Raw genomic sequence first — 24,367 nt, 5'->3', positions numbered from 1 at the left:
ATTAACTGGAATTACTTATATAGGATAACTTGAAATTATTTAATAGAAACAAAATGTCATTCTTATTGGTATATGTTGAGTTATTGATATTTTTTTTTTTTGCCGGAGGCTTTATATATCTAAATATCTGGTTCTTAAAGGCCATGATATTGGAGAATTTGTCAAGGATTTCAAATTCGTATGATTGCACTTGATTCTCAAAAGTGTGCTTCTGAAACAAATGATTGTGAAATTTTTTGTATGTACCATTGTGCTACATATGTAGGGAAACCTTTTAAATGTAAAAGTTTGACTCAGGTACTTGCCTTTTTACTTTTTATTTAATTTTATTTTTTACTTTTATGTGAGTTACTATTTATTTTTTGTAAATGTATACTGTTTTATAGGCATTGGAGAGGCGTCGTTTTAGAGCAGAAATATGTGCATCTCTGGTTTTATGCAATTTGAATTTAAGACGACCTGATGTTTTGCAATGTGTGAATGATTTTTGTGAGAACAATGAAGAGATTTATGCTGAAGTTATTCTTAATAAGAAAATTGCAATTACTAATAGTATGGTTCAGCAAAGTAAGAAGGCGAAGAAGGCTAGTCTATCTAAAAGCCGGAGAAGAAGTTTACTGATCAAGAAGAACAAGGCTAAACAGGGGAAAAAATTGTTTTCTGACACAAAAGAAGATGGCAGGGAGAAAAATGAAAATGATAAAGAGAAGGAAGAAGCAGCAGTTCTGATTGCTGCAACTATAGCTGCAGAAAAAATGGCAAAGAAGATTAAGGCTGCTGCAAAGAAGTAAGGAGTTTTGAAAAAAAAAAAATTCATCTAGTAATATTGAACAAATTTTATTTAGTAATTTTGTAATTGAATAATTATATTTAGTATGACAATCTTTTATTTTTATTACTTTGATCATGTTTTATTTTAATATGAATTTGGATAATTATTTCAAATAGTCTGTTACTTGAATATAAATTTGTGTCTGGTTGTGAATTATACTTGTTAATCATAATTACTAGTTTACTATACTTGTAAAACGAGTATTACTTGTATTCTTGGTTAACTTTTTAATTATTATTGGTTACTTGTAATGTTTAAGTTATTAGTAGTTATATGTTACTTTTAAGTTAGGGGTTACTTGTTAGTGATTAATAAAGGTTACTTGTAAGTGATAAATAAAGGTTACTTGTAAGTGATAAAGGTTACTTGTATGAAGAATAGGAGTGAGGAGGGTTACTTGTTATGCATATTATTTATAATAGGAAGGTTACTTGTATTTTATATTTACTTATATTTTATGATTACTTGTATTTTTATGGTTACTTGTATTGAGGTTAATTGTATTTTTATGGTTTCTTGTTTTGAGGTTACTTGTATTTGATTACTTGTATTAGTTGAATTATTTTTATGACTTATGTTACTTGTATGACTCCTGTTACTTGTATTTGTTAGGTTACTTGTTATTAGTTTACTTGTAAGAATTCTGTTACTTGTATGGAACATAGGAAGGTTACTAGTTATTTGACTTAGGTTATTTGTATTTATATGAAGAATAGGAGTGAGGAGTGTTACTTGTTATGCATATTATTTAGGAAGGTTACTTATTATTTAAATTATTTGTATTTATATGAAGAATAGGAGTGAGGAGTGTTACTTGTTATGCATATTATTTAGGAAAGTTACTTATTATTTAGGAAGGTTACTTATATTGATAAAAGAAGGGTTACTTATATTTATAATAGGAGAGTTACTAGTATTTATATGAATAATATGTATCACATAATAATTCAAAATGTCTATAATTTAAAAATTAAATAATAAAATGTAAGTCAAAGGACGCAGAGGTCACTTAAAAATTGTAAGTCAGTAATTTGAAATATCACAAACAATAGGACACTAAAATAACTTTGGGTTTTGAACTGGAGTTATAGTTCCAAATTCTCTAGCATTTCCTTTGGCTTGCATTGCTCTTGTTTTCTTTGCTTTTGGTTGCTTCCCTTTCTCAAGTGCCCTTTTATTCTTTTACTTCTTCCTTTTGTGTTTGCTTTTTCTAGATCCATGACTGCAGGGATTTCTGAATCTGGTGACAATTCCTGCTGATCAGCTGAAGTTTGCTGTTGATTACTTGTAGCTTCCTGTTGATCAGATGAGGTTTCCTTCTCCTTGTTCTTTTGCAATTCCTCTTTGAATTCATCTGCCTTTTCTTGCATCATTTTAAAATGTGCTTCTACCATGTTTCTTGTCTCTTTATGATCTTGACAGTTTATAAGTAGATTGTAGCTTCTTCTAGCCATTGTGTGACGCCAAGGCATTAATTTGTCTGACTGAGATTCTTTTTCTGCAGCATCATCATCTTTTTTTTTTTCCAAACATGTGCTTTTGCCATTTTAGACCATCTTGATGAAATGTATAAGCTAGGAATTCTTGTCACATTATGATGATGCAAGATCTTGATACAATGGTAACAAAGCCAACCAATTTCTTCAAAATTCTTGCAAGAACATGCTATTTTATTCTCTGCTTTGTTAAATGTAACCTTCTGTCTGCTACTATCATCATATTCTATCTGCACCTGATAAAAGTAAAAATCTCCCACAGTAGCATGAAGATAGGTTATGCATCCAATTGAATACATGAATTCTGTTTCAAAATATCTGAAAATGGTTTGAGTATATACTTCTGAAGCATGCTTAAGTAATCCAATAAAAGGAATACTTGAAGTTGGGTTTGAATTTGAACATTTAAAATCAGCATCTGACTCATTATTTCTCCACCTCTTCACCGTTTGATTGAAAATTTTCAAGAAATCAGTCAAGCTTGTGTTTTTGTTGGCCTTAAACCCAACTGCATTATTTGCACTTTCACTTCTTTGTGATGATAGTATACCAGCAGAAAAAAAGTCTTTACTTAATGTTGTACACCATTTTTCTCTCAAACCATACAACCTTTTAAACCATTTATTGTTTTCAAGTTTGTATTTGGCAATCATTGAATCCCAGCATATCTGTAATTTCAGATTTATAAGTAAAGGTTAAGAATACAAGTAATTGTAACAGCATACAAGTAATAGTAAATTTATAAGTAATATTCACTTACAAGTAATATTCACTTACAAGTAATATTCACTTGTAACTACTTTTATTACATAGTTTATAGAGGTTAATTGTAACACATAATTTATTTAGATGTTACTTGTATTATGTTACATGTAATAGTTACTTGTTATTTGTATTTTATGATTACATGTATTACATAATTTACATAGAGGTTACATGTATTTTATGGTTACTTATATTTTTTGGTTACTTGTATTGAGGTTACTTGTATTTTTATAGTTACTTGTATTTATATGGTTACTTGTATTTTCTATTATGATTACTTGTATTGAGGTTAATTGTATTTTCTATTATGGTTAATTGTATAATTTTTATGGTTACTTGTATTGTGGTTACTTGAATTGAGGTTACTTGTAATTTTATGGTTACTTATATTTTTATGGTTACTTGTATTTTTATGGTTACTTGTATTATAATGTTAGTATTATAGTTACTTGTTACTTGTATTATATAGTTACTTTATTTGAGGTTACTTGTATTTCATAGTTTATATAGAAGTTACTTGTATATAAATGTTACTTGTATTGATGTTACTTTTATTAAGAATATAGTTATAAAGGTTACCTATAATTCTTTCTCTGTAACACATCCTGAAAGGCATTTGTTAAATGCATCTTTGAATGAGGTATCTCTTTTCAGTGCTCCAAACCTTGATACAACATTCTTTATAAGATGCCAAATACATAATCTATGTCTTGAGTGTTTAAAGACCTGCAAGATTATAAGTATATTTTATTGTTAATTGTTTTTTTTTTTTTTTTTGAAAGAGATTATTTTATTGAAATTATAAACTTGTTCACAAATTACCTTTTCAATAGTTTTAGACATTTTCAAGTCTTGATCTGTAAATATTGAAGCAGGCTCACTACCTCCCAATCTCCCATTGACTTCTTAAATGTTTCTAACACCCACTCAAAAGTTTCTATTTTCTCATCAGCAATAAAAGCACATCCAAACATTACATTCAGTCAGTGATTGTTGACACCAACAATAGGTGCACAAATAAGATTATATTTGTTCGTTCTATATGTTGTATCAAACACAACAACATCTTCATAAATTTGAAAATCTTCCTTCATTTCAGAATCTCTCCAAAAAATAGCATTTAGTTTGTTTTGGTTTTCACCACCTCCTAACTTGAATCTGAAATAGAAATTTAGATGTCATTTGTTTTTGTAATATGTGTTACTGATATTAAAAAAATGAAGAAGTTAATGGAATTTATGAAGAAGTTAATGGAATTTGAGTTAAGTAGGCATTACCTGAAAAAGAAATCTTCATCTTCTGCTTGCTTTTTGTATAATCTATCTATTACAGTTTGTGCATCACCTCCTTGAATTTCTTTCATTTTCTTCCTTGATATGTAATTGCAGTGGTCAGTCATAGTGTGTCCAACAAGTTTTTCTCCACCAGCTTCATTACTTATTAACCTAAATGCATCTGCTGTTCTTAATCCACTATCTGCCATTAGATCAATGACTTTTGCTTTTTCCTGTGTTATCTTTCTCTCTGATCTATGTAAATGCTGCCAAACACTTCTTGTCAACTCATGGTTATGTGCTATAACATGTTTTTCAACTACAAACATTCCATCTTTGATTTTTTTTGCCCTAATGAACGCATTACAACCAGTCCTAGTATTAGGTACTTGATGTGTTCTTTTTTTTTTTTTTTTCATTTGGTGCAGGAGGTGTTTTTCTTACTTTTGGTACACATCTAAACCCTTCTTTAGAACATACAAAATCCTTTCCTTTAATTTCTCTGTGTTTTCCTTGTGAATATCTTGTTGTTGAATGTCTGATACTAAATCCTACCACCATAGCATGAAGCCTATATTGCTCATATATTTCCTCCAAAGTTGAGGCTGTAAAACCTAATAGACTTCCTGAAAAATCGTCTACTTGTAGTTCAGCTTCTGTCAATGTACTATAACTTGTTTCTGTAGTACATGTATTCATTTCTGCAAATTGAAAATTGAAATGAGGAATATACAACTTAAATTGACACAATACATAGTATCAATGGTTACTTGTTTAATTGTATTGCATTACTTTTATTGAAGTTACTTTTATTTTTGGTTACTTGTATTGTATTGCATTACTTGTATTGAAGTTACTTTTATTTTTGGTTTTTATTTTACTTGTTTTAGATTACTTGTATTATTCGTTACTTGTATTATTGGTTACTTGTACTAGTTAACTTATATTATTGGTTACTTGTACTAGTTAACTTATATTTTATTTTTTGTATTAGTTAATTTAGATTACTTGTTACTTGTTAGAAAGAATTAGTATTGCTTGTATTAATGTTACTTGTATTAGTATTTATTATTTTTTTTTTGTTACTTGTATTTTTTGGTTACTTGTATTTTTTGGTTACTTGTATTTTTGGTTACTTGTATTTTTTTATTACTTGTATATTAGATTACTTGTATTGGTTACTTGTTTATTTGTATTGCGTTACTTGTATTTTTGTGTTACTTGTATTTGTTACTTGTATCAATGGTTACCTGAAAAATTACTGGTTACTAGTAATTTTTTTTTTACAGTATTACTTGTATTAGAAATAGTTACTTGTATCAATGGTTACTTGAATAATTACTTGATTACTTGTATTTATGTGTTACTTGTATTTTTGTGTTACTTGTATTTTTTGATTACTTGTATTATTGGTTACTTGTATGTTAGATTACTTGTATTGTTTACGTGTTTACTTGTATTGCGTTACTTGTATTTTTTGGTTACTTCTATTTGTTACTTGTTTTTAATTACTTGTATTATTGGTTACTTGTATTGGTTACTTGTAATTTATTACTTTTATTAATTACTTGTATTAGTAGTAGTTACTTGTAATTACTGAATAATTACTGGTTACTTGTAATTTTTACTTGTATTAGTAGTAGTTACTTGTAATTACTGAATAATTACTGGTTACTTGTAATTTTTTCTTTTTATTTCATTACTTGTTTTTTACTGGTTACTTGAAATGCATATAAAATTACAAGTAACCAGTAGAAGTAACCAAAAATACTTGTTACTTGTAACTCTACTATATTGTATACATTACTTGTTAAAGTAGAGTTACATGTAACCCTAATGTAGATTTTGGTAGCGTTACTTGTTCATTCATAATATTTTACTTATTAAATGATAAAAATAAAATAGATTTTACCTTGTATGTTGTTGTTGACATCAATTACTTCAATTTCTTTATATCTGTGTTGATCTTCCAGATCCAATACCTGATTAGATTATGCAATTTCATCTTCTAGATTGTATACCTGATTACTGGTTTGGATTTCGAGATTCATCAAAGAATCTTCTATTTGTTCGATCTCTATTGATTCTTGTGAATCAGGTAATTGTTCGAATTCGTCTGTCATTGTTATTCTGGAATTTCTGGATTCAGAAGAATGATTGCTTGAGTTTTTAGCTCGATTTTTCCGCGTTTTTATAGCTTTTCTAGAAGAATAATTGTTCGCCGCAATAAATTCTTTTTCTGGGTTTTAGGTTTTAGGGATTTGTGCGGGTGATTTTATAGTTTGTTTTATTTCCGCACGTTTCTCTCAATCCCGTTATTGGCGCGTCCACTCCGTTATTTTGGCTGACATGGCAGCAGGCCACATGGTGTGGCCTGCTGCACCAAAAAGGTGCTGAACAAAAAAAGTTGTATGTGTATGAATATTCAAAAAAAATGTGTGACAAAGTAATATATACTCCATATTAATTATACAATAGATACACCAATTTGTTGAAAAGAAAAATCTAATTAACATAATTTTAAACCATATAATTATTTTAGATAAAGATAAATAAAGATAAATTTTATCCAAAAAAAAAAAACAAAAAAATTCTCAATTCACGCCTAATTGACTGCAAGTTTTTTTTTTCATTTTTTACTCTATTCCTTTTTATTTATTATTATTTTTTTTACAGACTATTATGTTTAGAGCTTCAAAGTTTTCATCAATGGTGATTAAGATTAGACAAAAAAAAAAAAAAAAAAAAAACTAGTACCACCAAGTACTCCATCATTTTAGACCATACAATTATTGTACATGAAATGATTTATGAGTTTTGAATTAGTTTTTTTTAGAAGTTAGATTCAGATTAATTATCCCTTGAGATGTGATTCAAATGAATTGACTAATTTGATTTTCTATGAAATAAAAATGTAGGCATCATTGTGATAATTTGACATTGGTTTTACATGTTAACATTTTTCATAGAGTTTGGTAATTTAGGGAACATTTTGGTGAAGGGTGAAGGTAAATAATGAAATAAAAAATGGAGGTTCAATGTTAATGTTGACAATGAAGGTTAATAATAGCGATGAATTATGATGAAGGCTTAAGATGATTGTTTTTTCCCATTTGTTATACTTCTAATAATGTTTAAGTAATAGTATAGTTTAATCAATATTACTTTTACATTCTAATAAATCAGCCACAGATAAAGGATGATGAATGTTATTTTGGTTGAAAATGAAGGATTTAGACTGAAAATGAAATTCAATTTAATTCATACGAATGTTATTAAGGTTAAAGATGATATAGGTTGAAGATAAAATATTATAAAATTGATAATGCGTGTTAAAAAAAATAGCCAAACAATCCTTTGATGACTGTGTAGCATACGTGTAGGATTGGACAGTTAGGATTAGACAAATAATAAATCAATGGATCAGATTTAATATTTTACCGTAGTCGACCATAGTCGTCCGTAGTCGTCTGTAGTCGACGACTACGCTAGAATTTTTATAAATATTAAATATTGGTCATTTTATAGTTTAGGAAAAGTCTAATTGATTAATTAAACAAAATTAATAATTTACAAAAGTCAGTTGATATGCAGAGAGAATATATACGTCATACTATATCGTTATGATCATGTGCCCTTTAACCAAATGTATAAACAAATGTGATCAGTATTCAGCAACAACAAAACTATGTTATGAAGATACACAAAATATTTCAATTCCTACGTAATGCCTTTTTGTTACTCGCGAATTTTATAGAAAATATATACGATACATAAACAATCTATTATGACTCTATGAGGAATTGAGGGGATGGGTATTACCTAATGCAACGGAAGAGGAATATAAACACATATTCCTAGACTTTAATCATAGATTTAAGCTTTTGGTTGATGGTCTTTTAACATGGTATCGGAGCCAACGTGACACAAAGGTCATGGCCTCACGAGTTCAAATCTCATCCACCCCATGTTAAAGTGGAATATTAAGCGTTGTATATAAGGAGAGTTCATGCTGCATCCACACTTTAAGCCCAATACACTCTAGTTCATGTTAGGTTAAACTTTTAGTTGAGTTCTCCTCTAACATATAAGAACTGAGGAAAATCTTTTCAAGGAAGCGTAATACCACTAACGCAAAATATTTTCTTCTTTGGAAGAACATACAAATAGGTGTAAGTATTATATGTACGAGCCTCCTAATTGTACTTTTTTAAAAAAAAAAAAAAGGTGTTTGAACTTTGTTAAATTGTGACTGGAAATCTAGTAGGGGTGACTTGAATGTTTATATCTCTCAAACTACAAGCGATTTTGAGGTGATTCAAGTTGGAGGTGATAGCTTGGTTCAAGAGCTTTTCACAATAGGTCATATGCCCAATTGCGATAAGAAACGAGAAAGTTATAACCTTTTTACGAAAACTTGAAGAAGTTGGAAATTTGCAACGATGTTGAGAGCTATAGCTCTATGCGAGTGAGCTACAGCTCAGCCCTATGAGGACTTGCGGCAGGCATGAGCTAGCTGCCGAGCTGTAGCTCGGTAGTTAGGTTATTCTAGGATAATTGACGGAATATTTCCTAAAATTATATGTTTTCTATGACAGCTATTTGAGTATACTTGGGGAACAATCTTAGGGTTTTATTAGGGTTTCCTTGTGTTATAAAAGGACCCTTTAGTTGATCAATTAGAACATACCTTTCTTGAGCCATTAGATTTAGGACTCCTTGTATTATTATCTCGTTCTTTCTCCATTGTAGTGAAGAAGCTCTCGAATCCCCCACCCGTGGATGTAGGTCTATTTTGTCCGAACCACGTAAATCCTTGTGTTGTTTTTTTTATCTTCTATATTGCTTTTCTCAATTCTTATTTTTTATTGATTTGTTCCGCATTAATCAAACACAATTACACCCTTATTTCCTAACAAACTTTAATTGAGGGCCATTAGCAAGATACGGAATAGGTTGTAACTTGTACGGTGTACCGTTGTATTTACTTAGTAGTTGTGACTTGTATTTACTTAGTGGTCGTGACTTAAGAAAATGTATTAATAATGCTCTTCTTAGTTATTACTTATTACTTGCCATATAAGGCAAGCTAAATAAAGAATCATCAGCCAACTTTGTCCAAAAAAAAAAATGAAATAAGTTGTGCGCATTCATTATTCACTGATCAACAAGTAACCGGGTATAACGGCAGTTTTCATCTTTTTAAGTTTATTAGCATATCCGTAATATGGCTTTTATCTACTATGTTTAAATTAAAACCTCCAATCTTGTAATAATAATTAAATATTTTGAACATGTGTGGCATCATAATATTCATAATATTTTGACAAATAGTGGTTTTTGGGGGCAATTTTGTCACTACAAACTTTTAAACAAGGAGGGTGTTTGGTAAATATCTTACACAGAGGTTAGAATTTTAAGAAAATTCAAGTTTAAATCCAAGATAAACAAAAGCTGTTTATCCAGGTCTGTATTCGTCATTTCCTAATTAAAAAGTATGGGTATTGTTGTCATAACCTCTCAATTAAAAAATGTGGGTATTGATGTAATTTCTTGACAAAAACCATTATGATTTGCAAAAGGGATGGCAATCCACTCCGAAGCCCCCTACTCTGGCCCCGATCTGAATTTAAAAAATCCGATCCGAGTCCGAGAAAAAATAATTCGAGTTCAACTCCGTTAAAATAATCTGACTCCGAGTCGGAAGAGGGTCAGAGTCGGATCCTACAAAAAGTCCGAGAAAAAAATCCAACTCTGACAAATGTCTGACTCTAACGGATTATCCGACTCCGATAGATTGTGGATTTTAGTGTGGGTGTGGGTTTAAATACCCAAATAGCCCAATTTCTCAAAGTACATTGAATAACAAAAAAAATACTCGGAATCGTTCGGATCGGAGTCGAAGTCGGAGTCGGAGTCGGAGTCGGAGGTCGGATATTGGAGTCGGAGTCTCGAAGTCGGATGTCGGAGTCGGATTTAGCCTCCGACTTCCTGTAGGGTCAGAGTCGGATTAATCATAATCCGCTCCGAGTCCGACCCGTTGCCATCCCTATTTGCAATTAACTATAGTTACTTCATTCTTCAATCCACAACTTAAAAAAACAATTATTTTTATCTCCTTTCTGCAAACTAACCTACCACAAGCTTAAATGGTGGAAAATGGAAATCTCGCTCATTGCTTCAATATTGGTAGAGGTAAATTACATATCAATTTCAAGCTTTTAATGGAGAAAACAATGGAGGAGGGGAAGCTCACTTACCCTTTGGGTTCACCATTCCCGAAATTACTCTATTTCTTTTAGGTTTTTCGTTTTACATAAATGTCGGTGATTGTGTCGGTGCGATGGTCTGTTTGCAAGAAGAAGGTGAAGATGGTGATTGAATTTCGGTTGTGGATTGAAGGAGGAAGGAGATGTAGAGGAAGATGGTGATGGTGGTTTTTGGTTTTGATTTGAAGGCGAGAAGTGACAATTTGAAGAAGAATTACCGTTGTTGAGTTTCTCAATTTTGTTTCTCTCAAGTGTTACATAAAAAAAAAAAAAAAAAAAAAAAAAAAAAAAAAAAAACTACTTTACTAAAGGAACACTAAACCATCGTACAGACGTACAGTAACGTCGTAAATGAAAGAGAAATATCCGCTATTGATGGATAGGACCCACATCTTTTTACTTTCTAAAAGTTTCCTGTATTATATTTCTCTTCAAAAATATTTTGTTTTGTTTATCTAGGAGATTAATTAATGAGGTTTTCCTCGTTTCTAAAATAAGCAAAAGATATATTAGAATAATTTTGTGAGTAAATGTAATTAGTGTTTGGGCTATTTATGAGTAAGTTGTAGGTTGTGGGCTTAGGCCTTTCTAGTTGCTAATAATGCAGTGAAACCTCTCACATGTCAACTTGATTTGAGTTAGCGGGCTAGATACTTTAAGAGTGGGGAAAAGACAAGGGAATATCACTCTTAAAGTGCTCCTAGATCAGGGGAAACTTATTTATGACAAAGTACCTCAATATATGGTACATTCTTTTTATTGGTAAATTGCTTTCTTTGAAAAAGGAAAAATTGTTAGGACCTACTCGCTTAATAGGTCAATTTGTGAACGACTTCTCGTTAAAAAGTTTTATCAAAAAAATTACCCCTCTAATTTAAAAATTTTGGATAGCACTACCCTTTTTCATTTATTGCCAACAAATTCTAGCAAGTGGGGCCATTTGTTATTTCTCCTTCAATAAAACATTCTCGCCTTCATATATATTAACTAACCCTCCTCTTCTTTGCAAAAACTCAATCTAAAAAACCAAATCTTTGTAAAAATCGCTAATTGAAGAAGGAAAAACGATTTGGTTTTTACAAAGATTTGGTTTTTTTGAATTGAATTGTTGCAAAGAAGAGGATGGTTGTTTAATATATACGAGGATGAAGATGTTTTTTCGGAGGAAAAATAACAAATGGACCATACTCTCCATAATTAGTTGGCGGAAAATGAAAAGGATAGTGCTACCTAGCTAAACTTTTAAAATTTAGAGGGTAGTTTTTTTTATGAAACTTTTTAGCGAGTAGTTATTCACAAATTGGTCTATTAAGTGAGTAGTTACTAACAATTTTTCCTTTTAAAAAATTGTATTTCGAAAAATATAAAAATCACTACAACATTTTTTTTTTTTGAAAGCTTATGTCTTACCAATCACTTCTTAATGTTCACTACAAATTACCCTCTAGGTTTTCTCCTAGGGAGGGTTTTTTGGTTCCCTCTAGGGTTTTCCCTTGGGAGGGTTATTCGAGCCTCTATTGCTAGATTTTTTTTCTGCTATTTTGAAGGTTTTCCTTCAATTTTCTCCTTTTTTTTTCCATCTCTTTTCTTCTGATCTCAATTGTAATTTTTTGTAGGGGCTTCCACTGGTGGTAAGCTCCAAAAAAAATTTTAATTGCTTTCAATAAATGGGTCACATCTTCATGATGGGGTTTATACAATTAGGCTTATTTTTTTTGTTTGTTCATGTGGTAAAGATTGAAGATTTAGGGTTTCATTGTCTCCGAAAATATCTAGAAGGTCATATGAGTTTCTTCACCCAAACAACTACTCATTCGTGGATCTCAAGCCGAATTAGAGCTAACTCACATATTGTATTGATTCAGTTAAAGTTTTTTAATTAAGGCGATCATCGATCGAATCTGCGATATAACTAGTTCTAAGGTGATTTAATTTGTACTATGGAATTTTAGATCTTCTAGGAATTGTTTGTAAGTCTCGTTTGGCTATCTTTCATTAATAAAATCATTTTTCTTCTCGTCAAAAAAAAAAAAAAATTGTTCACTACAAATTAAAAGTTTATAACAAGTTTAAAGTTACCCAAAAATGTTCAAGTTGTCATAAAATTTCTAAAAACTTACTCTTAATTAAGGGTGAGCAAAAATTCCGGGTACCCGAAATTGGAACCGGAACTGGTTAGGAACTGGTTGGTCGGGAACCGGAATTGGACCCGGTGGTTCCAATTCTGGGTAATAAATTAAGGACCCAGTTATAACCAATTCCAATACCAATTCTCAACTTTTTAGACCCGGAATCGGTTGGGTACCTGGTTACCCAATATATGCTAAACTAAATTAAATTTAAATAATAAAAATACATTGAATGTATCTAATTTGTAAAATAAAAAAGTATTATTAATACCTAACATAATTACAAATAGCTTAATGCACACATAAGTATAAGTATTAAATGCTAAAATTAAAATGAACCTAACTAAAATAAAAATTATAATTTGTATTATATTTTAAAAATTACATACACAAGTGGGTACCCGGAACTGGAACCGGTACCCGGTGGTTCCAATTCCAATTCCTAAATTTTAGGACTCGGTTGAACAAATTTCAATTCCGGTTCCAAATTTTAGGACCCAGTTCCAACCAATTCCAAGTCCGGGTCCTAAAATTTTGACCGGGTACCCGGTTTGCTCACCCCTACTCTTAATATTGGACGATGTATAGTAACTTACTATACTCCGAGTGTACTACGTAGTACAAAAAAAATTATTTTATTACAGAGCTTTTTTGGTGCAGCAGGCCACACCGTGTGGCCTACTGTCAAGTTAGTAAAAATAACGGATTACGCGTGCATAACGGGGTTACTATTCACTCGCATAACGGGGTTACTGGTTTTGTCAAGGTTACTTGTATTTACTTATTCAGGGGTTACTTGTATTTTTTTTTTCCAGGGGTTACTTGTATTTTTTTTTCAGGTGTTACTTGTATGGATTACTTATTCATGGGTTACTTGTATTTTTTTTTACGGGTTACTTGTATGAATTACTTATTCAAGGGTTACTTATATTTTTTTTTTCAGGGGCTACTTGTATGGATTACTTATTCACGGGTTATTTGCATTTTTTTTCAGGGGTTACTTGTATGGATTACTTATTCAATGGTTACTTGTATTTTTTTTTCATGGGTTACTTGTATGGATTACTTATTCACGGGTTACTTGTATTTTTTTTTCAGGGGTTACTTGTATGGATTACTTATTCAGGGGTTACTTGTATTTTTTTTTCAGGGATTACTTGTATTTTTTTTTCAGGGGTTACTTGTATGGATTACTTATTCAAGGGTTACTTGTATTTTTTTTTTCAGGGGTTACTTGTATTTTTTTTTCAGGGGTTATTTGTATAGATTATTTATTCACGGGTTATTTGTATTTTTTTTTTTCAAGAGTTACTTGTATTTTTTTTTTCAGGGGTTACTTGTATTATTTTTTTTTTCAAGATTTACTTGTATTTTTTTTAAAGAGGTTTCTTGTATCATTTTTTTTTCAGTGGTTACTTGTATGAGTTACTTATTCAAGGGTTAATTGTATGAGTTACTTATTCAGGGGTTACTTATATGAGTTACTTCAAGGTTACTTGTATGAATTACTTATTCAAGGGTTACTTTTTTACTTATTCAAGGGTTGCTTGTAAGCTCCATACCAAACCAGTAACACCCTACAAGTAACCCTTAAGTAAAACTAGTAACACCCTACAAGTAATCCCTAACCAAACCAGTAACACCCTACAAGCAACCGTTGAGCAAAACTAGTAACACCTTACAAGTACCCCTTGACCAAAACCAGTAACACCCTATATGTAACCCCTGACCAATAACACCCTAAACCAATAACACCCTACAAGCAACCGTTGAGCAAAAATAGTAACACCCTACAAGTAACCCTTGAACAAAACCAGTAACACCCTACATGTAACCCCTGATCAAACCAGTAACACCCTTGCCAAACCAGTAACTGTAGACACCCATTTGTGTCTCCCCAAAAACCAAACCCGGTGATGAGTACCTTTCGCGTCGAATCATAATCGAATGAAACGAAAGTGTGGAAAGTCTAGTGTTGCGGAAAGTTTTTATTTCTTTTCTCTTCTCTCTGTTTTTGAAAACTTATTTTTAAGAAAATAGTCAATCCAGTTTGGTTGGTCCATGATATGGGTCCAATAGTAGTGTAGTTGGATGGGGTTTGCAAAGACCTTTCCAACGATATATTATAAGCCCAATTCCGATGAATATTGAGGAAGTTATGGCCAATTAACCAAACTGGGCCCGATTTGAGCTTTATATGCGGCCCAATGATCTAGGGGAGGGCCTAATATGATTTATCATTCCTAATGCAATTAGGAATGGTTTTAGTCTTCTAGAAGGTTCTTTTCATTCCTAATTCAATTAGCATTGATAAGTTGACTTTTGACTTTTTCAGAGTTTTAATTAAAATCAAATAGCATTTTCGAAGAAATTATATTATTTTATCCTCCAGTACTAAAAATTATCGGATTTTCGAAAACGCGTTGGTATCAGGCTTGGCGCCTAACCCCAGGCCTTGGCGCCTGGAACCAGGCCTGGCGCTAGTGCTGGTGCCTGGCGCTAGTGCTGGTGCCTGGCGCCAGCTAGCCAGGGTTGGCGCCAGCTCTGTTTTCTGAGCGTCAGACTCTGTTTTGTTAATTTATCTTTTTTGGCTAATTTTCTCTATAAATATCGTATTAAAAACTCCGTTTTCATTCACCAATTTTCACCAATTCTCACCAATTCTCCTCATTCGCAAGTTATCATCAACAATCATTAATTCTTTAGCATTCTCTAAATCATTCATTCATCTCTCTCTTTCTTTCTAAACTTTGTTTTTATACAAAATTCCGCATTCGCAAAATCTGGAAACACCTAGCCATATTCGAAGTTGCCTTCGCCCTAGACGTGAAATGTTTTAATTTCTGAGGGTTTGGTCCCAAATCTCTCTTTCAATTATTTAATTTAATTGTTTTGGTTTATTATTTTCCTTGAAGTTACTAACGTGTGTATTTTGTTATTAGAAAGAGGTACGAGGCATCAAAGTAAGTACTTTAATGGTTTTGATTGATATTATGATGTAGATATCATGTTTACATTGTTATTATGATATTCCTAGTATCATGTCTAGGGTAATTTTAATATTAAATATGATTGTTGTGATGCTTCCTATGTTCTTCCTAATATTTATGATTGTTAGTATCATGTTAGGGCTAAATATTTGATTTTTATTGCTTTGTGACATGCTAGGGTTTGCTATTAATCTTGTTAGTATCATGCCTAGGATCTTGCTTTTATTGTGCTTTAATATTAACATGAACATGATTATGATTATAATTGTTATTAATTTATGATTGCTATGATTATATGATGATTATTTTATTCATGATTATTATGATTATTATTGTTGCTTGATATTTATTCTTTATTGCTTAATCACACCTTTATTGCATGTTTAAAGGGAATTGGTACTTGTAATCATGCTTAATAAGATAATTAATAATCTTGTTAGGGTTAATTCGATTATAATTCAAGTGATCGCCAATAATAGTTATTTGTGCATTAAATTCAACCAACATAGATAAACAGGTTTAGGGTTAAACCTATTGATTGCATGTTGATTAAAAAGCGCACATGAATACGAGCAGAATAAAGTAGAGGCCTATTATTAGGGCAGGTTCAATCTCTTTTAGGTTGGATTTGTACCATCATCCCCGAACCCTTATTTGGTTCATGACCTTATGGAGTTGACGATCTCTTGGATCGTTAAGGGGTGTAACCTTCATCCTGTGAACGGTTTACAAGTTCCTTAAAAACTTGTTGGTGACTCTTTTGCTCTATCTTCTTCCCTTTTGGACGCCACCGTACTTTAGTGTATGATCACAGTGGGGTTCAAGCTAGTGAGATTTAAAGCTTGAAATAATTCCCTACAGTAACACCCTACATGTAACCTCTTACCAAACTAGTAACACCCTACAATTTTTGACGTAAAATGTTCGATCTAAGATTTCACGAAGAAAACGAGCTTACATTTCTTTGTTTGTCATCGATTTCACTACTTCAAATGTTGTTGATGATTTTAAGGATAATTAATCACAATTTTTCACAGCAATTTCACGCCCAATTTCTACAATTTTGGGCTTTAATTGCAGCAATTTGGCAAAGAGGAGAGAGAAAATGGGTGGAGTAGAGATATGGTTGTTGGTGATGTGTGGTTTGACTTGAAGAAGAAGCTAAGAAAAGAGGAGAGAGAAAATGGGTGGAGTAGATATATGGTTGTTGGTGATGTGTGATTTGGCTTGGAGAAGAAGATAAGAAAAGAAAAGAGAGAAAAGTTGTGGTATTTTTAAAACAATACTCCGTAATAATAATAATTGTCGCTGAAATAAGCAAACTGATAAAATATTTAAATATCCCCTCAAGCACAAGTCAACTTTTAAATATGATGTCCACGCATGACTCATGGCTTACCAGAGTGCCTCTTGTCCGCGGACATCTTCGTGACAAACCTATAGGGTCCGTATTTTAGCCCGATCCATGTCCAGCTCCACAAATGTGGGCTTAAATTTAGGGATGTTGACAAGATGAAAGCCCAACAAGTAATTACGTCTACAATAATGCCAAAAATAAATAAATAAACAAACGTGTATACCCGTCAACTGACTGAAGATTAACTTCAATCATTCAAACCAACCTTCTCTTTTTTCTCTCTCTCTCTTCATACGTAACCAGAGTTGAATTTACTCCAATTTCTGCTCCAAATTTTGTGATTTCTGAAGCCGAATTTCACTTTAAAATTGCGATGAATCCCGAATAGTAAGCTCTTTCTTTATCTCTTTATGATCAGTTTAAATTGACTAGTTATTAATTATTTGTGTAATTTGATTGGATGGATTATTTAGGGTTTTGGTTTGATTAATTTGTTGAATTCAATTTCTAGAATTATTCCGTTTATTACTTCAATTTTTTGTTGAATTTATTATTTTATGAAGGTTTGACCCTGATCGGAGCTGAAATTTTCTTGCTTTACATAATTCCTTATTTTTAAATGGGGAAATTTTGAAACTAGAATTATTAGGTTCATAGTTTAGGGAGAAAAAATATTATTGTATGATTGGATGAAGGCAGTAGTTGTCACTAGTTGATGGGTGTTAAATGGAGTAAATTAAGATGGGAAATTTTGAAACTAGAATTATTAGTTTGGATGAACTCGTATTAGAGTACCATGTGAGGACCGTGTGAGGTTTGGTTAAATGGAGTAAATTAAGATGAGGTTGGACTCGGGAACTCGTATCAGAGTACGCTTCCAAGTGTTGAACTCAGCTTTTTTATGAATAATTTCCGTGTGTTAGGTTCAAAATGAAGTATTGAAGTATTAGTACTCATGTTGGAGTGTTGATTTGATGTGGGTTCTTAAGATAAAAATAAAGAGTTCGAGTAAAGTAGATTAAAAAAAAATGTTGCCCGTAATTTGTGGTGGAAATAATTCATTGCTGAATTTGTTGCTCAATGCCATGAACTTTATGGGAATATGTCTTTAGTTAGATCTTGTGATCCTAGGAAAATTCATAGGGGATGTTGCAATTAAGTCATTTAAGTTACGAACGTAAGGGAAATGTAGACTTATTATGGAATACCGTAAGATAGGAAATGAGACATTTAGCTGAGGACAAGGGATGTATATCTTGGAGATAGATGCACAAAAATCTTAATGTATTTGTCTGAATTAAGTCATTGATATTAGAATCTACAGAAGTTATCCACCAACCAAACACAAAATAATCCAAAAAAATGTACAAGGACTACGCTAGTTCTAAGATCTGCTAGGATTTTTGTGTTTGACTGGTTAGCTGCAAAAACCTACTTCCTTACTAAAAATTAAGCTGCATTTTATGTTGTCAATCATTTGTATTCTAGTCAAGGACTCTTGAGCTACATTTGACTATATAAGTCTTCCTTGATGTTGGCCTTTTACCATAAACTGATTGTATAAACACTGCAGTGACTATCTCTTCAAGCTCTTGCTCATTGGGGACTCTGGAGTGGGAAAATCATGTCTTTTACTCAGATTTGCGGTACGTCAGTTCATTTTTGTGCTTGTAATGTTTCAGTACAATGTTTGGATTTCATTTGGTAACAAGGAGGACCTCTGCCAGATGACTGCTATAAAAGTTAGCTTTTGATTTTCATGGATAATGTCTTTTGTGTGAAGAAATTTGCCGTAGATTAAGCTTAAAGGTTGTCTTTTTAGCTCTCTGATACAGCATTGTAGTTATGGAAAAGGTCTGTTATGTAGCCCTTTTCTAGTAGGACTGGGTGTAGTAACTGTAAGCTACATAAGCATTCTTACAGATTCGCTAGAAGTGACGTAGGGGGGGGGGGGGGGGGATTGGGAAGAAGGCTGGCACTGACTTTTTACCTTTCTAGTGAACTACAGCATTTCAAGTTTCAACATCTTGCAGGTCTACTCATTCAATTCTTTTACAGGAATGCAGTCTGACGTCTCATAAGTCCATGAGGGATATTGGTTTCTTGGTCTTATAAGCCTTCACATGTACTCCGTATATTATAAATGCCCTTTTTCTGATTTCAATCGGACAAATTAGATAATCATAGGACTTTTGAGGTTTAGCAGTTTTGTTGTAATCATCCCAGGGATATAGCATAATAAAAGTGTTCTTTTCAGGAATTCATCACTAGGCTAAAAGTTCAATTTCACTAATCTTATTCTTATAGGCTTTCTTTCTATTCCTCGACACACAGACAAAATTTTCTGTTCTTCTTTATAGTGTAACTTTTGCTTTATTTTTACATCTGTTTGAGCCTTGAGCCCTTGAGGTCAATGAATTTGCAAAGGTTCTGGAATCCTAGCATCTGGCCACTAAGTTGGATGCAGAACTAGCATTGTAGAGTTGTGGCACCCGACCACTGACCCCTAAAGATATTGCTGATGTAGACGTTTGGAAGTTTCTCTTGTTGGTTCTATGACAAGCAATGAAACGATGCAATAGTACTTGAAACACATTATTGACTAGCTTTGTAAATTTCTTATTACTTTGACCTTTTCTTCTTATGTAATATCCCATAGCTAAGTTTTCTCTTTTCTACAAATGTCTAGGCAGAACTTTCTATTGATTATAAACTTTCTTCTCTGCACTGATTTGTGGTTTCCTTATTTCTTCTGAGAGAACATGTCAGAGAGTTGTACACGTTATGTAAAATAATGCCATCTAATTCTCTCTGATCCTTTGGCATGTTGATCATACTAGCTGTTTGTGGTGTATTTTTTGCATCGTGTTGTCTGCTATGCTTCCTTCTTTCCTCAGGTTAAAAACATCAATGATAGTGAACTGTTCTGCTACCGTTGAGAAACTTGTATTTCTGCATTTAATTGCTTCATACTAATGTACCATCAGTTGTGAATTTTCCATCTGAAGCACCCCTTGAACTTCTGTGTATTTATGTTACTATGGCTGACTGCTACTTGTTTGGTAATGAAGGACGATTCGTACCTGGACAGCTACATAAGCACCATTGGAGTTGACTTTGTGAGTAATGACATTTTGTTGGTAAAATGAATTGGACACTTTCTCCGGTGAATTGATTATTATCAACTTTTTTTTTGTTTGTGCTTTAGAAAATTCGTACAGTGGAGCAGGATAACAAGACTATAAAGCTGCAGATTGTAAGTATTTTTCAGCTTCTCTAATTGTTTCCAGCATTATATTAGTCAACTTACATCGTTATTGTGCTTGATTTAGTGGGATACTGCTGGTCAAGAACGTTTCCGGACAATTACAAGTAGCTATTACCGTGGAGCACATGGAATCATTGTATGCTTAAGTCGATCAACCTTGAAAAATGTTCCACCTTTTATACAGGTTTGACAGAACTTGCCCTTGTTTTCTGCTAGATTGTTTACGACATCACAGACCAAGAAAGCTTCAATAATGTGAAACAATGGCTTAGTGAAATTGATCGTTATGCAAGCAATAATGTGAACAAGCTCTTGGTGGGAAATAAAAGCGACTTAACTGCCAATCGAGCTGTTCCCTATGAAACTGCCAAGGTATGCAGATGATTTTAATGATCAATTGATCAGTAATACAATGTACGAATCTGCAAGCTAAAAGCATAAGTTAGTTAACGATTCTTTGGAATTTTTTTCAAGGCATATGCCGATGAAATTGGTATCCCCTTCCTGGAAACCAGTGCCAAAGATGCTACCAATGTTGAGCAGGCGTTTCTGACCATGACAACAGACATAAAGAATCGGTATGTTTCATATTAGGTTTATATTCTTCATATTAAAGTAAATTACAGGTCAATCATTCTATTTCTTCTTATGCAGAATGGCTACTCAACCTGGAGCCGGTGCAGACAAGCCTTCCGGTGTGCAAATTCGTGGCCAACCAGTCAACCAAAACTCTAGCTGTTGCTCTTAGTTGGCTACAGTCAGCATAAAGATTACACCTCAGCTTATTGATTAGCAGTGTTTACTTGTACATAGAAAAGATTCTGAACTTTATATTGGTTGTTAACTAAGGGCTCCTACATAAAACAGAAAATTGTCAAAACAAAACGTATGTTTAAAGATTCAAGTCACCCCTGTAATTTGTGAATGCTGCATTCTTGAGATTTCTTTTACTATGTACTCGTCTATTTCCCCATGTTTCCGTAAGGCAATAAAATTTGGGTTGAGCCCTCTAGATGAACTTCACATTTCATATTCGTGATTGCAGAAGAAAGATTCAAAGTGATTACCCCTTTGTACCCAATTACATAGACTAATCCATTGGTTTGCAACACCCAATTACAAGTTATCCAAAGTATCTGTTTAGTTGCTTCTTTCTACGGTTATAGTACTACGGAGTAGTACAATAATAACTTTGTTGATTAATATGGAATAGGAAGACCACTTAATGCAACAAGCCAACCGAACAGATACAGTATCATTGGATCATCAGCAAGATGAACAAACAGATCAATTAGAATCTTTAAACATACTCCCTTAGCAGATTACTTGCTACTGCATGTCACAAGTAGCAAAATGGAAAGGAAATCAATGGTCCAAATTATGGTAGTAGCAAAATGGAAAGGAAATAAACCATCCAAATTATGGTGGATGAAATAACAACTTCCAACTTTCAATGATAATGATCGCTTCTATGTATCCATTCCACAAACACAATAGTTGTATGACAAAAACAGTTGAAACCAAGTCGTCTATTTCTCATAAATTGAAAATAATACTGTCTCACACCACAAAAACTACAGAGAAACAAAATAGGAGATTGAGTCGAAGAGTCATCCAGAACTACTACTCAAAAGTATGACAAAATTTCAACACCTAATTCACTTCCTGCCGCGGAGCTTAGGTGGCTGCCTGTTCCTCTTCTTAACACCAGACTTGGCAACTTGAAGGCTTCTGTTCACAATGCTCAATCTTGCAAGGGCAGCTTGCTTCAAGTCAGGCCTGTAGTAATTATCGGAAACCTGCCATACACGAGCAGAAAATGTTAAGATCAAGTAGTATAAAAAAGGCTCAAAACAAATAAATGCAGATTGACAGAAATACAGCTAATATTTCAAAATACACCTACAAAGGGAACATCCTAGTTAACTCATAGTTATTCAACAATGTAACAGCAGCTCAATCTCCTCAGTATCCACAAATTGAACATTAACAAATGGCCTGTGAAGAACCAACATAGGCCAACATTCAACATTATTGAGAAGAGGATGAACTACATCTTCCAGCAACTCGTCCAATAATAAGAAGCTAAAAAAGCCAGGTTTAGCTCATTATCAGACGAGGGATTAAGGTATGCATGTAATGCATCAGACTATCAGTGAAAACTTTCAGTCGAGGCCCACGAGGGGCATAAGAATTCAATGTTCCCAATCAACAAAAACAGATGCTGCTTCAACACTAAATACTGCACAAACCTCCCTATCCAATACAACATATAAACATAGCATTCCAACATATAAACATAGCATTTCAATTCAAGCAAACCAATGCTCAGGTAAATAAATAGCCTAGTCTTATCACTAAACTTCAATACTTGATAGAGAATTGTGATTAGTCTTAATACTCAATTTATAGAGGAACATAAGAAAATTCAATTTCACGCCTTTTATACAAAAAACAAATAATCAATTACCTGGTTCTCAACAGCCTTGACCATCCTGCTGAAGTCTTTCTTCATCACAGACTTGTGTTTTAGACTACCGGGCTTGTTCTGCTTCCTGGTCTTGGTTGTAGCGAGCACAACTGAGTCTTTGCCTCCTGGTTGAACAGACACAGTCTTGGTGTTTGCAAGACCTAAGAGAACACACACATGATTAATTTACAATAAGCACAACCCAAGCTTAAACTATGGCACTACTACATAGCCAATCTTAGCATAAAACAAAAACATGGTAGAAAACACGAACACAGTAGCACACTACACACCACATATTAAGAAGACAGTTGCTCCAAAAAAATGCAGGAAAGTAATGATCAAGTCAATGAAACGAGTAATAAAACCCGCAATTGTATGTACATATTATCAAGGCCAATCAAGCACAAACACTTCATTTTAGGAGAAATAGAATTTCACAACAGCTCCTCAAATACTCATCACTTGATCAGAGCTACAAGTCAACAAATCCTACATAAATACACATCAACACCCTAAAAAGCAGCAAGCTACGCATGAAAGCCACTCAAAGGACAATTTAATACAATTCAATCAACAATAATTACAAAAATATATATACAATAATATACACCCACCTAATTAAACCATCAAAAATCCAAGATTTTCACTTTACTTGCCATCTCCAAACAATCAAACGAATCAACAAACCCAAAAATTAAATAGAATAGTAATGAATCAAATAAAAACATATAAATAAGAAAAACAAACCATCAACAAAACCCACACATTGTTAAACAGACACCAGCAAATTACAATCAACCATACAAATCATCAAAAACCCAGAAAAATACCACACAAATCAAACTGAAAACAAACTTAAATACAATTTTAATCAACTAAAAATAGTAGAAATTATTATTACCGGAATACTTGTAGGAGTGTTTGTTGAAAAGGTTGTTGTTTTCCTTGCTAAACTGAACTTTAGCAGATCCATTTCCAAATTCCTTCACCAAAAAGCAGTTGTTCTTCTTAACGATCTCCCACACCAAAGATCCTGGTACTGTCGCCATTTTTCTTCTCCTGCAAATTTTTTGCAAACCCAGAAAAATAGAGTATAAATAATTACATAAATGATGAAGAAATCAACGAATTGAAAGTAAAATTAAAGAGAGTAAGAGGAAAACCTTAGCTCCAAAAATGGGGGTTTGGGTTGTTGAGGCTATAGGAGAGATCTCAGAAAGAAATGAAGGGGACGATAAATTAGGGTTTTATATCGTCGTTGGACTCAATAAAACCCTAGTTTTGTTGTTTGTAATTCGGGCTTTTTTGTTTGTTTTATGGGCTTCTTTGGTTGTGTTGATTTAAAAGCTGGGATTTGGGTTGGGCTAAGAGCTTGGTTAGTTATCGGTCGTGTTCACTTAAATTTTGGTCATGTTTTGTACTAATAAAACCATTTATGGGACGTTACGCAAAGTGGTGTAGGTTTGGAATCAGGAATAGAGTTAAGGTGATATCGGGTTTGAACTAGATATTCA

General features: G+C 32.6%; 3 protein-coding genes across 3 annotated transcripts; 1 reads left to right on the top strand and 2 right to left on the bottom strand.

Moving 5' to 3' along the window:
• Nucleotides 1-2,303: 2,303 nt before the first annotated feature.
• LOC145557793 (protein FAR1-RELATED SEQUENCE 5-like) lies at nt 2,304-6,490 on the bottom strand. Its single transcript, XM_081618972.1, has 5 exons — nt 6,397-6,490; nt 4,848-5,068; nt 4,371-4,633; nt 4,098-4,251; nt 2,304-2,996 (listed from the first exon to the last, which is right to left on the bottom strand). Exons 1-5 carry the CDS (start codon nt 6,488-6,490, stop codon nt 2,304-2,306), a joined length of 1,425 nt encoding a protein of 474 aa, XP_081475098.1.
• Nucleotides 6,491-17,346: 10,856 nt separating this feature from the next.
• LOC145559959 (GTP-binding protein YPTM2-like) lies at nt 17,347-21,333 on the top strand. The gene is made up of 8 exons (XM_081621226.1): nt 17,347-17,499; nt 18,686-18,758; nt 20,184-20,231; nt 20,321-20,368; nt 20,445-20,516; nt 20,597-20,752; nt 20,855-20,958; nt 21,035-21,333. The coding sequence occupies exons 1-8, from the start codon at nt 17,486-17,488 to the stop codon at nt 21,126-21,128; spliced, it is 609 nt and encodes a 202-aa protein (XP_081477352.1). The 5' UTR covers nt 17,347-17,485; the 3' UTR covers nt 21,129-21,333.
• Nucleotides 21,334-21,894: 561 nt separating this feature from the next.
• LOC145558617 (large ribosomal subunit protein eL28z-like) lies at nt 21,895-24,163 on the bottom strand. The gene is made up of 4 exons (XM_081619911.1): nt 24,017-24,163; nt 23,755-23,912; nt 22,851-23,011; nt 21,895-22,179 (listed from the first exon to the last, which is right to left on the bottom strand). Exons 2-4 carry the CDS (start codon nt 23,900-23,902, stop codon nt 22,039-22,041), a joined length of 450 nt encoding a protein of 149 aa, XP_081476037.1. The 5' UTR covers nt 23,903-23,912; nt 24,017-24,163; the 3' UTR covers nt 21,895-22,038.
• Between the last annotated feature and the right edge of the window lie 204 nt (nt 24,164-24,367).

The sequence above is a fragment of the Chenopodium album genome, chromosome 9, assembly GCF_948465745.1.
Source record: "Chenopodium album chromosome 9, dcCheAlbu1.1, whole genome shotgun sequence".
Lineage (NCBI taxonomy): Eukaryota > Viridiplantae > Streptophyta > Magnoliopsida > Caryophyllales > Amaranthaceae > Chenopodium > Chenopodium album.
The sequence above is the reverse complement of the archived record's forward strand: the minus strand, read 5'-3'. Positions and strand labels throughout refer to the sequence as shown.

Bases quoted from the DNA above. Each gene is read 5' to 3' on its own strand.
- LOC145557793 (XM_081618972.1), bottom strand. From the start codon at position 6,490: ATGACAGACGAATTCGAACAATTACCTGATTCACAAGAATCAATAGAG. The intron at 4,634-4,847 runs GTATGTTCTAAA...AGTGTTTGGCAG, and splicing joins AAATTAAAGGAAAGGATTTT to CATTTACATAGATCAGAGAG. The intron at 2,997-4,097 runs GTTGGTGTCAAC...CTGAAATTACAG, and splicing joins ATCTTATTTGTGCACCTATT to ATATGCTGGGATTCAATGAT.
- LOC145559959 (XM_081621226.1), top strand. The intron at 20,369-20,444 runs GTAAGTATTTTT...TGCTTGATTTAG, and splicing joins AGACTATAAAGCTGCAGATT to TGGGATACTGCTGGTCAAGA. The intron at 20,517-20,596 runs GTATGCTTAAGT...GTTTTCTGCTAG, and splicing joins GTGGAGCACATGGAATCATT to ATTGTTTACGACATCACAGA.
- LOC145558617 (XM_081619911.1), bottom strand. From the start codon at position 23,902: ATGGCGACAGTACCAGGATCTTTGGTGTGGGAGATCGTTAAGAAGAAC. The intron at 23,012-23,754 runs GTAATAATAATT...GTGTTCTCTTAG, and splicing joins ACACTCCTACAAGTATTCCG to GTCTTGCAAACACCAAGACT. The intron at 22,180-22,850 runs GTAATTGATTAT...CGTGTATGGCAG, and splicing joins TCAAGGCTGTTGAGAACCAG to GTTTCCGATAATTACTACAG.